The following is a 16,528-nucleotide window of genomic DNA, read 5'->3' as shown; positions in this document are numbered from 1 at the left end:
GTGGCAACGCCCCCCAGACTGTGCAGCCCTATTGTGGCCGGGTGTCTGTGCCACAAGGCAAAATGGGTTTGGGTGTAGACGTGACACATGATCATTATTTTCCCACTCCATTTCACAGAGGACAATGGCTGCACTTTATGTTGGTGCTTTGGCCTTACAGGAGTTATTTTCATCGTTTCAGTTATTTTAAGTTGTATTACAGAAAACCGCTTATTTTGACCTAGTCCAATTATACACTGCATTGTTTATTTAGTTTGGGTTGTTTTGATTTTGTCACTTCATACTCACTCAAGTCACTACATTTTATATCATCCACAGTAATGTACTGTATAGGCATATATACCAACTATATACTTTTGACTATTCAGTGCGTTATATCATGAAAGATTGTATGGGGGATATTTTGCTGGGTCAAGAAAATTAGGGCAAAGGTATGCAGCCCCTCCAAGGCCCCCCCAATAGAAAGAAAACACCGGCTTCCAGCGATAGTGCTCCAGCACACACAAACAGGCCTAAAATTAGAGGCCGCTGGCCTGATTTATGAGGAAAAGGGAAAGAGGATGGAGCAGGGTTGAGGTGGAGGAGGAGGGGGAGAGAGGGGGGAGGAGAGGGGCCTGCATTCCAGAACCGCTCGAGGCAGGAAGTTTCGGAATCTCCATGGAAATCAAGGCAAAACACACCACTTGACAGAGCTATTTTTCCAAATATTTCTCACCGAGAGTTTGGGGAGAAAATGTGTCCAGGGGCTCACATGATGGGGCCCAGGCTGCTCTGCTGTGGGGCTGCCAGATGCCCTCCCCATACAGTGCCCACTACAGAGCATATACTGTACAGTCGAACTAGACTGGATCATATACCTTATGAAAAAGAAACCAAAAGAGAGAAAAAAACTATATCTCTTTCAAAGTAGTCATTGAGAAACCAACTTGCGTGGGCAATGTCTATAGTGAGAGATACTCTCTCTATGGTATCCACTTTTGATCTTTTTTTTGCGCTTTTCCTAGATCCTTTAACCATCACACCTCCGGTCTCTGTTATGTCACAGCTTCGCTCTTTGAATAGGGTAGATGTTCATTAAGGCATTAAATGGGCCTGCTCGTGCTTGCCGAGGGCATTCTTGTATCCCAGAGCTCCGCTGTGATGCATGCGCGCACATAGACAGCTCTGGCTCGGTCAAGTTGTGGCCGATGGGATTATTTTTTTTCCCTGGAAAACTCCAGATGTGTGTGGAATGCGCTGTCCATCCCAGGCAACAGCCCAGAGGATGGGTTTTTGGGGGCTCCCCACGGAGAGCTCGAGGATGTGTGCATCTGCAGATGTTGAAGCTTCCCCTGGCGAGTGCTTTCCAAAGCATCACCTTTCACCCAGAGTCCGAGAGCTGCATGCCTGTCAAGGTGTTTTATGGAGGGGCTGGGGGTTGATATATGGCCAAAAATGCAATGTACACACGACTGAAAAGAAATACAGAAATTATTGCTCAGTGACATCACAGAAATAAGGAGGTACATGCTTTCTCTTTTTTTTCAATCAGGGCATGTAAATATGTTTTATGATGACATGGTCAGAATAAAATAGTGAAGCTCTACCGTAGCCTAAGATCTTAACCCACTGTTAGATCCGCATTTCATTGTCACTATACCAATTGCAATGCTTTGTGTCCCTGTTTTAGTCACTTTCTCATGTTTAGAATTCTCAATACCAGAACTAATGACCCCAGATAATAAGGGAGTGACTGTACTGTAAGGGAGGACTGAAATACAATAAATGATTCTGTTTAGTGACGTAAAGTTTATCCTCTAATTAATTCTTGGTGTTTTAAAGGCAACACAATTGAGACACAATTGAGAGAATTGATATACATGAGATATCACAAATACAATCAGCATTTCTACATCACTCAACCACATCATGGTAAATTTTCAATGTACTTTAGCCCCTAGTGCAATACTGATACTGCAAAACAAAATCTTACATTTATGACATGTTTGCTCATTTGTGTTTGCTTTTTGCAGGCAACCATAAATGTCATGAGTAAACTGTCAGACATACCGTCTCAGCAAATACTCTGCCAACTTCAATATGCAAAAGCCCATAGAGACCAGAAAAAGGTTGGCGCCTGAGGTATCACTGCAACGCTGCACAGCGACTGACCCTACCTAGACCTGTAGCTGAACCTATGAGCTGCTTGCCAACTCATTTGTATCCATGAGAAAGACAGGTAACAAGGTGTTACATTAGGGGTCTGGTATGCTGCACATTTCTACTGACTGCAGTGAGAAAAGCTGTGCCTATCTGCCACAAGTAAACCTACTGTCAATGAACCTTGTGAAGCATGATTGGAATGCCCTCTCAAACCTATGCAGCAAGGCATGGACTGGCAAAATATTTACACAGAAAACAGAGACCTGAGGGAAAGGGGGCATTCAGTGCTGTATATATTGGGCTCATTAAACACGAGGAGAGCGATACGCATTATCAAAGGCAGGCGCATTACTGCCCAAATCTCATAAATCCAGATGCTCTCTTTCCCTTACAAATATGCTTTACTGCAGTGTCATAAACACATTCTGAATATAACATTTTAAAAATCCTAAATACAACAGTATGGGAGATTTCTGTGTGCATCAAAAAGCCTTAACCCTTAAAGGAGTACCGTCACACCGGTGTGACGGGAATGTTGAGAAATGAACGTTCTAAAGAATATCTGGGTTCATTGAATTCAACATAGAATTTTAGAACCTTCAATTGTTGCGGAACTTAGAACGTTCAAAAACCTACACCTTTAAGGGTTCATTTGCATTGAGAGATTAATCCAAATGTGCCTTTTTCTCTTTAGGGGGAGGATAAGGAGAAACAGCATTTCTCTCATGATGACAGACCAAAGTTTTTTAAATTGCTGACAGCCTGTGTAGGCAAAGTGTTATCAGGTGCATGCACTGGTGAGACCACTTCAGGCCATGTGACCGTAAGTGTGACATCTTGAGCCATTCTTCACATCAGGCACATCAATCGCAGACATAATTCCACCCAATTTATTTTTAATCTCATTTGAACTTTCTTAATTTACGCCCTTGTTGTGGCAGACTGGAAGTCAATCTACAGCACTCTGCCAAGAAGATCCATTCGTAAGTTTTCATATCTCATTTCATGAATCAAACATCTGCAATACTGCAAGGACTATTCCAAAAATGTGCCTTCATAGCGAGGGGGCGGAAAGTTTCTGAAAGATAAACCGACACCGACAGCATAAGAGAGGGGAGGATAAGTGAAAACACTTTCATAGACATCTCATCTCTACCATCAATCATATTAAGGAGTTCCATACCCGCAAGCTTTATATGAGAGGGGGTGGGTGGAGGGAAGAATCACATGAAGACATAAAACCAACCAAAAGCAGATGAAGCTAACCCTTTTAGGGGGGGGGGTGTCATCTGGGAGAAATGTCTTTTGATTGCTAAATGTGTCTGAATGCACCACTTCGGCCTGCTTGAAGAATGGAATGTGTGAACCCGGTTTTTCGCAGGGGTGAATTCCATGTATGCCTTCTGACGCTAAGTCGCTCGGCTTTGCGTTATTTCTCAGCTGTGATAAATGCAAAGCACATACCACAGGGCTGAGAAACCCCGCTGCATTGGGCCAGCTGAATGTTGAGAATGCGTCGCCTAGCATTAAGCATTGAGAGTTACACACACACACACACACACACACACACACACACAAAGGCCTTTAGTGGGCAACCATTCAGTGAAAATTAGCATTGAGAATCATTTGTTAAGTAGTTAGATGTCAAAAGGACTACTCATTGGCTTTCCTGGAAGCCAAGTGCAGTTGGGTTTTTTTTCTCAGTACATGCTGGTATTAGTGATTGGCCAACTTTAAGAGGAAGTAACCACAAGTCGACTTGTTCTTACAGGATTGTTGCCTGCGGACCTGTGATTGCAGCTGCACTGCATACAAGAGCAGGAATATTGCACTTTCAGTGTCGGGAAATGTTATCCGACTGATGATTAAGCTCAAAGTTAAATGATTCCGAAATGTCTTGTCATTCACAACCCTGTTGAAAGACCGGGAGTAATTGTTGTCTTCTTGTCTTGTACATGTCTTTATCTCTCTTTGCTTTTCTCACCTAATTTAGAATAGTTAAAATGAAAAAAAAAACAAGATGTTTGGTTTGTTTTACTAATCAGCCTGAAATAATCCCCCCCCCCCATCCCTTTCTTTAGAGCATCTTCCTCAAAGTTTACTGACTAGGTACTAAGCTGTTAAAAGCAGTAGACCGTGCCCAAACTATATCTATTGATAGAGAACAGTGAGGCTCATTGCAGGCCCAGAATTGCTCTTTGTTTTAACATTTTGTAGTGAAGGGAGCGAGTGTTCACCAGGGGCTCACAGCGCACAGAGGGGCCTAGAGAGGAATGTGCCGAGGGGGGAGTTTTATCGCGCAGGTTGCTTGCCAACAGTCAAGCAGGTGGCGGGATTTTGTGTGTCTGTTTTTTTTTTTCACTGAATAAAGCAGCCTTCTTCACCGATGAATGGGAGATGCCATTCATGCCCCGTCGGGGGATTTGCAACGAGAGGGATTGTGCACAGACTTGCTCTTGTAAAACATGTCAGAGGACTAACCCTCGTTAGGCAGACACAAACACAAATACACAGAGACACAGACACAGACAGACGGACATACACATACACATTAAGTAGTCAATTACACAAAAAAGATTTTGTAAAGATATATATTAAGGTTTTATTCAATTAATGAAATGTTAATGGCATACAAAAATCCCCCCATCCTAGAAGTTCACAGCAACGTCCAAGTATGGGTCAACCAGCTCGAGCAAGGCGTCTACATGTAGCCCTGCATGTGTTCATATTCTCAGATATAACTTAATTGTAATGCAAATCTTTGGCGTTATGTTCACATCTCTAAATACTAATAAAGGAAAATAATATACAAAATATATTAACATCTCTCGTTTCAAAAACAGCCCTTTCTGTAAACAAAGTCCATAACTTGAACAACAACAACAACAACAACAACAACAAAAAAGCATTTCTGAAAGCAAATTGTTACGTCACAAAGCAAATTGTTACGTCACAAAGCAAATTGTTACGTCACAAAGCATCGACCAGCAATGGCTATGTGAGTAAAAAGGGGGTGGAGGGAGAAGAGGGTAGGAATAGGACAATCAAATGTTGCATATGGAGAAGTCAGGAAGAATCACTGATAAAAACAAGGGAGCCATCCCTGCATTCCAGTTTAGACCAATCACCCAATGTGTGGATATTCCCACAGACCTCTGTGATGATAATGAAAGGCCCCTACATTCACAAGTGTTTCACCCTCTAACTAATCTAGAGCTAGCCTGATGTCAGTTGCACATTGTGGGTAAAAGACGACCTTTCTGATTTCAGAAATGTGAGTCTTGCAAAAGTATAGATAGCAACGGTTTTTCCTCTCTTCCCCTCTGTATGCGCAACACAACCCAGGAAGGGTCGGCAAACAGAACATTGAACAAGGGCCAAATATGGTTGGAAGTTTTCTATCTATTTTAACTGCTTTTCGATTTAGATGGTCACAGTAGAACCAGCTACCATGGCTCCGTCAAAAAATAAATACGGCCAGGAAGAGAATAGAGTTCTGAATGCCTGCCATTTCTTCAAGGCCAAGGGGGTCACCCTCTAGATAGCCCTTTTCTCTAAGCAAGGGCCATTCCAGCCGGCAGGAATGTGGGAAGATTAGCCTCAGCTTGTCAGCGGAGAATAGCAACGGCGTGTCGGTCGGGCAACGACTGTCCGGGGGCACAAGAAAAGATAACCTGGCATTTCAAACATCAGCAGCCTCCACATGTTCGCTTGAGCCCCCATAAGTGTTCTTTAAACAGTAGGGACATGGATATGCATACATCCCCACCCCATTCCTGGGTCTGCAGCACCCCGCTCAAAATAAGGAGTCTTCCCAATCTGTCTGAAAAGGGGCCCCTCACGCTCCTGCCATGACAAGCAATTATAATAAGAACACCAACAACTGTAATGTTAATTTAGTCTGTTTGAAGAGTAGGGGTTCAGCTGATAGGCATTTGCTCAACTATTCTGGTGAGGAAAAGTAATCCAAGTCAGAGAAGGATTATGATCCAGTTGGCTTTCCCATGGTTCAAAAAAGTCTAAAGTTCTATTCTCAGTATTTTTGGGGCCGAGCAGTTGCAATGGATCTGACGGGACATGCAGGACAGCCGATAAAAGCTGTTAAAAGCCATGCCGGGTGTTGTCTTTCCTTGGGAATGCCTGACCCAACTCAGCTCAATTTTGGATCTAAAAACAGGAGCTGAGAAGTGTCGTGGATGCAGCGTATTAAAGGGAAACTGAGACGCACATCCAGAATCATTTGGATGTCTTTCCTATTCTTCCATACCAACCAGACAGCACTCTTCACACACATCCACACATAAACGAGAAAAAAAAAAGTCACACCATCAGCAGCATATCATAAATATAAATACAATACTTAAAAAAGGAGAACATACACATTTATACATATGCAGTTTTGTTTTGCGCGGTGACAGCTGCCCCCTTTGCAACTTTTGCAGAGTACTGTCCAAGTACCTCAGAAAAATCAGTCTCATGTGCACCTGGCAGTCCACTGAAAGAGCATGGCCAGCTAAGTCGTAGATGTTTCTTTCATTGTGTTCTGTTCTGTTCTTTTCTTTTCTCTTCTCTTCGTATTGCTTGTTTTAAGTGTAGAGACAAACAGTCCAAGGGAGCTCAGCTCTCCTCTCTACACCATGACAGTTCAGGGTTCCTCTTCCTTCTGTCCTTCTCGGCCCCTTAAGCACACAAACCCGCACACAAACCCTCGTCGACATTTGTTGTCTGCCTCGATAACCTCTGAAGTCCTTTGCAGAGCTGGGTTAAGTAGGGTAGTGGAGGAGAGGGGGGGGTGGTTTGGGTGGAGGAAAGGGGCACTGTGACTGTGTCCCACTTTGACACACAAGAGTCTGGAAACGGGAAAGATGCTCCGCCATCCAACGTGGGTCTGCAATGGCGAGCGTCGCGCTCCGCTTAATCCGACTGGCTATTTCTTTGCACTCCAGAGCCGCGCTGGACAGAGTCCCAGGCCTCCTTTTCAAATCAGGATCTCCACCACATCTGCGTCGGCACTCAGGCATTTCATCAGGCTGGCCGGAGCAGCGGTCTGCTGGGAGTTATCTGTAATGAAATAAATGTTTGACATTAAGATTAGCCCAACCAGTAATGGGGAGCAGGCCTCAAGGTCGTGGCACGGAGTGGCGGCTTTAAGGGGCCTGACCGATGATGTCAATGGGCCGCGAGGATAACAGAGAGAATATCAGGAGCATGTAAACACACGCCTCGCTATGGATGTAGTCAACGTTTGGCAAAGAACGAATAACTCGAAAGATATTCGCTCCCGCTCCTTCATTTTGATTGCCCTTGGTTAGTCATTAACCACTAAAGTTCAAAAAGGCAAGTATGTGGTGTGATTACGAAAGCTTAAATGCAATATGAAAGGTCGCATTATTTTACTTCTAAACACTTCCATGTTTCATAAATCATGTGGCATTAAACCATGTGGCATCTCACCAACTATGTAGGTTTGAACATTGCATGTAAGGCAATGGGCATGTGGTGACTGGCATGTGACATGTACTGGGATGAATAGACTACACACCAGAAGTGGATGCCGTGGGAACAGCAGGGTTACTGGTCTCAGGGGTGGGCACGTCGCACTGGGTGCCGCAGTCCTGACTGGACACTCTGGCGGGAGGCAGACGGGGAGCAGGTGGTGGCAGAGTGGGCCCGGCCGTCTGGTCATCCGAGAGGCTCTTCCCTGCAGACGGTAAAGAGGAAGCTGTTAAAACCACCGTCTCACTTCCCCATTCACGCCCGCACTCAAATACACACACACACACATATACAGAAATACCACACGGCCCATAGATTGCATTGCATGACAAAAAAGAAAACATCTGCTTCCGACAGACACCCTCCACATTTTTTCTTTGCTATTCTGGAGTGTCTATTCTAGCACCCAAAGGGGAGACGATCACAAATTCCATACAGGAGAAGACATCATCTATTTGAGGGCAGCAGGCAGCGGTGTGTGTGTGTGTGTGTGTGTGTGTGTGTGTGTGTGTGTGTGTGTGTGTGTGTGCTGGCCCGCTGGTTTTATTTTGGAGATGGCACATTCTGAGCTGGCGTCCGCTTAAAGGAGTCTGGCCAGTTGTCGAGTAACCAAAAAGACATGTGCTGTTCCTGTTTTCTTTAACCCCCCCCCCCCCCCCCCCCCACCCTTCCACCTTCATTCTCTCATTCCTTTAGCTCCAATGTCTCAACGACCCAGGACTACGCCCAGAGCTCTAAGCGGATTCCTTACCCTTGCCGCGGATACTGCAGGTGGTGGTGGCCGCTGTGAGGATGGTGCTGATGGAAGGCACAGAGCGGGCTGGACGCAGGCCCTGTTGCTCACGACGTGACCGCTGATGCAGGACCTTGATCACTGCGTCCTTCTCCAGCAGCTGAGCGTGGAGAGCTCTGATTCTGCAAGACACACAAACACAATTGCCAGTTAGTTACTTATCTAGCTGACCCAAGCAAAACAATCCATTTGCAATTGGCCGTTTCTTTTGAACATGCATTCCAATGATTCCGATTTGGAAGCTGCTCTTGTGGAAAGTCCCTCACATGCAAGGCAAACATATATGGAATACTTAAGTGTCAGTTAAATAATGTGCTTATTATCTGTGTCAACTATGCGTTTCAGAGATCTGACTGATTAATGGAAAAAAGCCAAGCATATTCCTGTGATTCCGGCTGTGCAGTCTCTAGAACGTGCCTAGGAAATGGGCATACCTGTTCTCCATCTCTTGATGTCTGTGAGTGGTGGATGGCAGGTCCTCGTTGAAGCTGTTGTTTGGTGAGTGGCGTGGGGAGTGGTTGATGATGGTAGTGTCCCTGTAAGAACCAAACCAAGACCACATTTAGACAAAGCAACTTACAACAACTGCAGTAAATCGCACAGGAATTTGGAATAGAGGTTGCGATCCTTTAATGTCTAACACACGTGTTGTCCTGCAGTCGCTCTGAGTTGCTTACCTCTGCGCTGCAGCGGTAGCCGCTGCGTCCATGGCGAATTGACGCATGGTGCTCTCCTCCAGGTACTTCTGCTCCCAGCGCGTGATGTCGGCCTCCAGGGCCAGGACCCGCTCCTCGCGCTCCCGCAGCTGCTGCTGCAGAGAGGTGGTGCTCACTCCCAGCTGAGAGGGACCACACGCCTGGCCTTGGGAGTGCCACTGCAGCAACATGGAGAAACAAACAGGTTAGTGGCTGTGACAAAACTGTGACAAAACACAAGCTCGATTGGGCTTCATGGCTAAGTTAGCGTCACACAGGAAGAGACCGTTGCCGTGGTTACCTGCTGTGCCCGCAGGCTCTTGAGCTCCTGCTCCAGCCGCGTGCGCAGACGCAGCTCCAGCGCCTCGCGCTTCTCGCAGGCGGCCTGCAGCTGCGCCAGCGCGCTCTGCAGCCGCTCCACCTTCTCCACGTAGGCGCGCTTGCGGCGCAGCTCGTCCTCCAGCTGCCGGCTGCGTGCCTGCGCCGAGCCCAGCGCCTGCTCCAGGGCCTCGCCGCGCCGCCGCCACTCCTCGCCGCAGCCGCGCAGGTGCAGCGCCTCCCGCTCCAGGCGGTCGCGCTCGTGCTGCAGCTCCTCGTCTGGAAGAAAGGGGAAAGGGGAGAGGAGGAGAAGAAGAAGAAGCAAAAAAAAAAACGAGAAATAATGTTAGTTTTACGTCAACCGCTGCACCAGAAGGAGAAGTCATCAGATTGCTCAAGCTGCACACACACAGTATGTGGACTGGATGCCAAGTGGCAGTGCGTCATTGGTGACACACATCAGGCAGGCAGGACTGATGCACTTCCAAGGCATGCCACACTACCCATGATCAAACTCTGGGAAACATTGGCCCTGCTCTGCTCTCCCCGCGAGCGAATTCTCAACAAACTTTTGGCTCCCAGGCCTCTGGGAAGACATTAGCTCTCTGTGCCTCCCCCTCTCTCCTGAGGGACTGGAGAATGCCATTTACGACGGCTGGAATGCCGTTGTGGGGACATGCCGTTAAGAATGGCTGCGCTGAGTTAACAGCCACTCTTTAGCGCTGAGGCGTGTCTGGGACGCATTCCCAGAATTCCCGGCCCCTCTCCCACTGTCTCTGGAAGAAGAACCAACTTCTCACAGAAAGTCCAGAACAAAAAATAGTGTGGGGGGGCCTGGTTTACACAAGCCTGTGTTGTGTGTGAAGAGGGACTGGTTTGCTCCATGTGTCCTTTGACCTACCAGTGTATGGCTGTCGGTGAGGCCCCAGTACTCACTGCTCCACCCAGTCTATCTACAGCCATTGGCCACCAGAGAACTTCCCTGCCTCTCACAGAACTATTTCCTCCGGTCCCCAATATGCTTGAGAGAGGAAAGCTTAACCACTTTTGTCTTTCTGGGTCACCCTGAATTTATGTTACCGGTAACACTTGAAGAGGGGAAAAAAACAAGAGAGAGCAATCGCCCTTGAGCCTTGTGCTAAAACAAGTCCCTGATTATACAACTAGAGTGCCAGGTCCTGGAGGGAATGCAGACTTCCTCTGATCCCTCTCCACATACAGCCAGTCCTTTGTGCAGAGGGACTCAGGAATGTCACTAGGCTAAGTAGTAAACAAGTAAATCAAATACCTCCATGGGGTCATGATGTTGAAAATTTCAACTCCCAGCTATAAAGACCTTGCTCACACCATAACTCTAGGTCATACCTAAACATGCAGTCGCAAAAAAACAGAAAATACTGATGTCCTTGTTCTCAAACAACAACAAACTACAGTCTGATCTCTGAGCTGTTGCAAGCTGCTAATACTTTTTGAGAATAGCAATTAACTGTGCCAGAATCTCTTTGAGAATGTACCACATGGAAGACCAGCATGGAAATTGGCTCCTTCCTGAAGGACATTAGGGATAGTTTGTTTTGATAGTTCTCAGATTTTATTTTCCCCACAATTGAAGATAATTTGGACATTGCATTGGAAACTTGTCTAATCTACTTGAAATGATCCTTAGCTAGTTACATAATGGCATTAGTTTTGTCCTTAATGCTTGGTTGTTTGTCTTAATGTTACTGCCTAATTAAAGTACAGCCAAGTCACTTAGGCATAACAATAAACTTAAACCAATTACTCCTTGGCACGGGGACTGTAACATCCAAACAAGGGCAGAAAGATAAGTCATGGCTGACTTGACAAATCTGTAGTGGACACACGGTATCTATATACGTAAGGCTCCTGAGGAAGGAGCTCAAAATCTAAGCAGGGGGGGAGAGGGCCCAAGGAGGGAGGCGTTCCCAGCGAACGGAACAGCCTGAAATACCTGAAAATATTCCAGGAATCCAGGCCACACTTACGGCCGCTGTGAATAATGACTGGTGTTGAAGGGCCAAAAGAGCTCCTTAGCTGGGGGAAGTGGAGAGGAACTCTGCCTCCCCACAGTTAGGCCTCAGCCATTACAAAAGGTAGAGACACCTCCTCGGGAAGGGGGTGCAGGGGGGGGGGGGGGGGGGGCGGACTACTTGGCACTCCACAGGAATTTGTCACAGTAGAGTTAGCCGTTTGCTATGCAATGTACCCGAGTGCCTTTGTCTCTGTATTTTTCTCAAAACCTTAACTTTCCCAGGAATTATAGTAATAACCATTGACAGAAAGCTGTCATGGCATGTGGTTTGACAACATCTGAAGGCAAAGAATGAAGAAAACAACATCTTAGGGTAAATGGTAGTTTTTCCTCGTAATGCTACCCAGAGATGAAGGGATTATGTATTCTGATCATATATTTACTTACTTTGCTCAACCAGTTTGGCATAGACATGCTGGCTCTGGTCTTCTACTTCCACAGTTGCTAGCTGCTTATTAGCAGTTTCCAGGCGGTCTGCAATTAAAGAAACATAAATCTGTTAAAAATGTGAACTCATCTGGCGGTTACTCTGATAGTGCACTCTCACAACTGATGCCGGATTTTTCTCTACATAGATAATACTTGCACATGCATTGCATCAGCTGGGTTTACCTCTGAGGTCCCTGTTGAAGTCATGCAGTCGTTTGATCTCGGCCTCCAGTTTGTTTCTCATCGTCTTCTCCAGGGACTCTCTCTTAGCAGAGCCCTTCATCAAGGTTTCGTAATCCTCCGATATCCTCTGGATCTCCTGCTCCAGCTGAAACAAAAGAAGCAGATCGACTTAAGTCACTTTCATTGAGAATGGTTATAATTCCCATGTTGGGTCACTTGAGGAGAAAAAAATTAGGTGGTAGTGATCCATGCTACACCTAAACAAACCAGGTCAAGATTGCTGGGAGAGGAATGTGCTTGGCTGATCAGCTCATTGTGCTTGGCCTGATAAATGAATCTCTCTCTCCCCCCCCCCCCCTCCCCCCTCCCCCCTCCCTCTCTCAGGCCTCCTCAGGGACTGGGAATTGAATCAACATTCCTGAATGAACACTTATGAGTCCCAGGTGTCTGTGCATTCATCTGCCCGTGGGGCTGCATGCCAGAGAGCCAGGGTAAGAGACAAAAGATCAGGATGTGTGGAAGGCATACCATCACCTCGAAATGGGAGCATTACTCAAACTGTAGGCACTCCAGTTCTCTGTGGCAGGAAAGGCAGTTCAGCCAACCAACACCCTACCAACACTCAAGCCTAACCCCTTGCTAGCAGTACCACCCCTGTTTGCTTTTTATGTTAGAGGAGAGAGTGAGGGGTTTACTCAAAGGAAAACAATTTGCATAAGTCTGCAAATGACAGTGTGGGAACAGACCTTCTCCCCAAGAATGATCCGGAAATATCCCACAGTCGGCTCCTCTAATAGGAAAAGGCCAGAAATGGTACAAAAGTGTGTGTATGTGTGTGTGTGTGTGTGTGGGGGGGGGGGGGTCCTTCTTTTTCATGAAGAAAACAAGGAGACATGTAAGGCTGTGTCACAGGAGGGGGAAAAGTGAAAGAGGCCATTGAATTGGGGAATCCACAGCTGTGGGATCGCCGTGGTGCTGGCTGCACCCTGCACTGTCAGCTGTGGCCCCAGTTCAAGGGCCTTCACCACTGCCTGACACTAGCGCAGACGAGCCCAGACATCTGTTCGTCTGTGGCATCCCACCGTGGAAGACATGCAGACAAAGGAGGCCTTAGAGAAACATGGGGATACTGAGAGAGAGAGAGCGAGGACCTTTCCCTTCAATCTAATTCCCTACTCATCACAAACCATCAAATTCTAATGAGGGTTTCTTAACCCACTACTGAGGTATAATTGTGGTGCAATCTTCACAGAAGGAAAGGGAGAAAAAAGCCCTATAAAATAAATGACTTTCAAATTATATTTTATGAGGCATAGTCAGCAGAGCCAAACTAGCTTTGCCCATCCAGACGGTCTGTGACATTCTGACATTTGAGTAATGACATTATCACATTACAGCAAAACGTTCTGCCTGTTTGGCATCTCCAGTGAAGTGGATGAATTTCTTTTTGCTCCAAGAGGACAAACAAGTTTGAAAAAATTTCACTTAGTCACTGAGAAGGAGCGTTTTTTTTCTAAATGAAATCAAAATCCTTGTGATCCCTCCATTGCATGCATTCCTACTGGGCTTGCGAGCTAATCTCTCTGGTATGTGGCATTTGGCAAGAACGACCGCATTATGGTTTTCTACATCCACACCCGCTGTAAGCCATGTGTGCTTTAAACCAAAAACTTCTGATGTTAATTATCAGCACCATAGTACTTCCCCAACATACTATTAATCAGTCACAGGTCAATCTGAGGACAACATTCTTCCTCAGTTGTTTCATTCAGGACAGTTACTTCGCTCACCTTCGTTAGCCTTGTTGTCTTCTCACCGTAGCCCTCTAATTCCTTTCTGAGTCTCTCGTTCTCCCTCATCAACATCTCCACCTGAGCAGCTTGTGCAGGGTTGCTAGGTGATGCTGGGGCTGCCATCATGTACTCCTGACCAGCAGGGGTCACTGTGGGCAGAGCGGTCTGGCGCACAACCATCTGTGGGGCTGGCACATACCTAAAGATGGGGAGGGGAGACAACTCATCAGTGCTTAATACTATCACTGACAACCATAATCTGTGCTTTCTCCTACATATGCTATGTTTGGCTTTTGTGGAATGTCTTGAATTACCTTTGGTGCTGGGAGTGGAAAGGTGGGGGTGGCTCCTGGTAGTAGTGTCCATGCTCCTGTGAGTGGCTGACCATATATCCAGGTGTCTTAACCAGGAAGGGGTACTCTGGAGGTGGTCCCCTCTGGTCAGGTGCGGGAAGAGACCCAGGCTCCTCGTGGGACATGGGGCCTAAGTGGTAGTTGGAGAGCTGGGGGTAGCTATGTGAGGAGCTCATGGGCAGGTTCTCATTGGAGCCATTCCTCTCCAGGGAGAGCTGCATCAGGCGCTCGCTGAGCGACCGAGCGTGCTCTCGTTTTAGGTCCCACATTCCCTCTCCGTGTGTGTCTCCATCGTAAATGGGCACATCCATGCCTTGGCTTTGCTGCATGACCGTTTGGCCTCTCTGTGCAGCCAAGAACTGTGAGTGGGCCTTGGCCTCCTCGTACGTGGGCAGCTCCTCGCTGTGCAGTTGGTAGAGGTTGCAGACGGGGCTCTCGGAGTGCTGGTAGTCCCCTTGGTGCTCCTGGCCCTGGGGCTCCTGTCGTGTGGACATCTGGAGGAACTGGGACTCCTCCTGGGTGAGGCTCTCCAGGGACGAACGGGGGCTACCAGCACCCCCTCCGCTGCTGCCACCGCGCAGGGCCTGCTGCTGTATGGCCAGGAGGGTGCGTGTATCTGTGGGGTTGCCGTAGCGCAGCTGCTCCTGGATTAGCCGGTGCAGGACAGTGCCAGAAGATTCCTCAGCGGTTCTCATCTCGACTGAGAGTATGTCTGTGAATGCGTGTATTTTTGTTTTTAAAGGCGACTCTGAATAGACCACCACTGACCTAAAAAGAATAGAAAAAAAAAATACAGTCACCAATCAGTCAATGGGCATTAATATTGTTTTTATGGAAAATGTGGTAGTTGCCATCTGTCTGCACATAAATGACAAAGAACAATTCAGAACAATTAGCATGAATGTAAATATTCTGTTTTATTTGTTAAAATAACCAAAGGGAGCTCCCATAAAATTGTGGGAATATTTTCCCATGACTACAATGCCACAACCTCTGATTCTAAATCGGCCCATACCAGACAAGTCTCTCACACCTACTGACTCAACATGGTACTCAGAATCCCATCCCACTGCTACCAAATTTATAAATAATACCACTCCAAAATACCCGAAAGGTTCCTGGCGCAGTTCGCATGCGTCCTAGTATAATGGCCTACAGAGTTTATGGTTTCCCAAACGTCCCAACACAAACTATTATAGGCTACTCTAAAAATTCCCATCCACATGAATATCCATATGCCAATGTTTTCGTCAACACATATCTTTGACAGCATGCGGGGTACTCTACTACCCAGACAATATGAATCATATCGTTTTAGCAATCTACAAATGTAGAGATAAGTAGGAATTTTTGCACCATTAGTTAAGACTTGTTGCGACAGACATTTCCTGCTGCAAACGTTGGCAAATTCCTTTCCCTTGCCTCACCGCTGCTGCTTCTCAGACTAAGTTTTAACATGCCAGAAATATGGAGCTGGAAGACCCGTGTCGAGGATTTGGTATGTGTTGCTCAATAGCTGTCTAACTTTCAGGCAAAATAAACAAGTACAGAAACAACTTGAGCCAACTGTAATTACTAAAATTAAACGAATATATCCACTCGTCTACCCAAATACTCCCTAATGACATGAGGACAACAAAACGGCGCACTCATATGTTCACTGTAAAACTACAGAGAGCCACAACTGTACAGCAATATAAATGGGTCATGAAAGAATATCACCATATTACATGATACTTCATATTTTACCGAATAACACATTCCATAATAGTCAAATTCCATGAAATCCACATTAGCGCTTAAAGCGCTCCAGCGCTCGACTGACAAAAATACTTACCTATTCACAATTCATCACGAAGAAAAGTTTAGGACGGTCCTAGTGGTACTTCTTTCAATTTGTTCGAGTTAAATATAATCCTAAAAACAGAACGTCGTCGTTTGTATTCCTATTCGTGGTTTCTTGTTTTAAGAGTGGACGCGTGAGTGTGTGCGCCCGTACGAATCCTACAGCAGACTGAGCTCGAGAGGCGGAGAGGGCAGCGCTAATAAACGACTGGGGCTGATTGTTCCGCGCGCCTGGAATGTGTGGTATGTGAAGGCTCCGGGTCCCTGAGGGATCAAACGCACAACCGCAGCGAGCAGAGCGAGGGGGCAGGGCGAGGGACTGAACTGCACTACCGCTCATGGCCTCCATGCTGTTCTGCTTCTGTGATGCAAAGCGTGGAGTTCGTGTGCACATTTTAGTGATTGTATTATTAACTGGGACATGCGGA

General features: G+C 46.6%; 1 protein-coding gene and 1 long non-coding RNA gene across 2 annotated transcripts; one reads left to right on the top strand and one right to left on the bottom strand.

Annotated features, from left to right (window-relative positions):
- The first annotated feature begins 2,842 nt into the window (after positions 1-2,842).
- On the top strand, positions 2,843-4,690 carry LOC121678343. The gene is made up of 3 exons (XR_006021214.1): positions 2,843-2,965; positions 3,084-3,125; positions 3,914-4,690. It is a non-coding gene; the product is annotated as an uncharacterized LOC121678343 (long non-coding RNA).
- Positions 4,691-4,724: 34 nt separating this feature from the next.
- Positions 4,725-16,286, bottom strand: amotl2a (angiomotin like 2a). The gene is made up of 11 exons (XM_042057810.1): positions 16,093-16,286; positions 14,217-15,023; positions 13,900-14,101; positions 12,110-12,254; positions 11,885-11,971; positions 9,428-9,723; positions 9,109-9,305; positions 8,866-8,967; positions 8,390-8,553; positions 7,685-7,843; positions 4,725-7,203 (listed from the first exon to the last, which is right to left on the bottom strand). Exons 2-11 carry the CDS (start codon positions 14,948-14,950, stop codon positions 7,121-7,123), a joined length of 2,169 nt encoding a protein of 722 aa, XP_041913744.1. The 5' UTR covers positions 14,951-15,023; positions 16,093-16,286; the 3' UTR covers positions 4,725-7,120.
- Between the last annotated feature and the right edge of the window lie 242 nt (positions 16,287-16,528).

Source organism: Alosa sapidissima, chromosome 12 (genome assembly GCF_018492685.1).
Source record: "Alosa sapidissima isolate fAloSap1 chromosome 12, fAloSap1.pri, whole genome shotgun sequence".
Classification (NCBI taxonomy): Eukaryota; Metazoa; Chordata; class Actinopteri; order Clupeiformes; family Clupeidae; genus Alosa; species Alosa sapidissima.
Note: the sequence above shows the minus strand (reverse complement) of the source record. Positions and strands in the feature narration are given on the sequence as shown.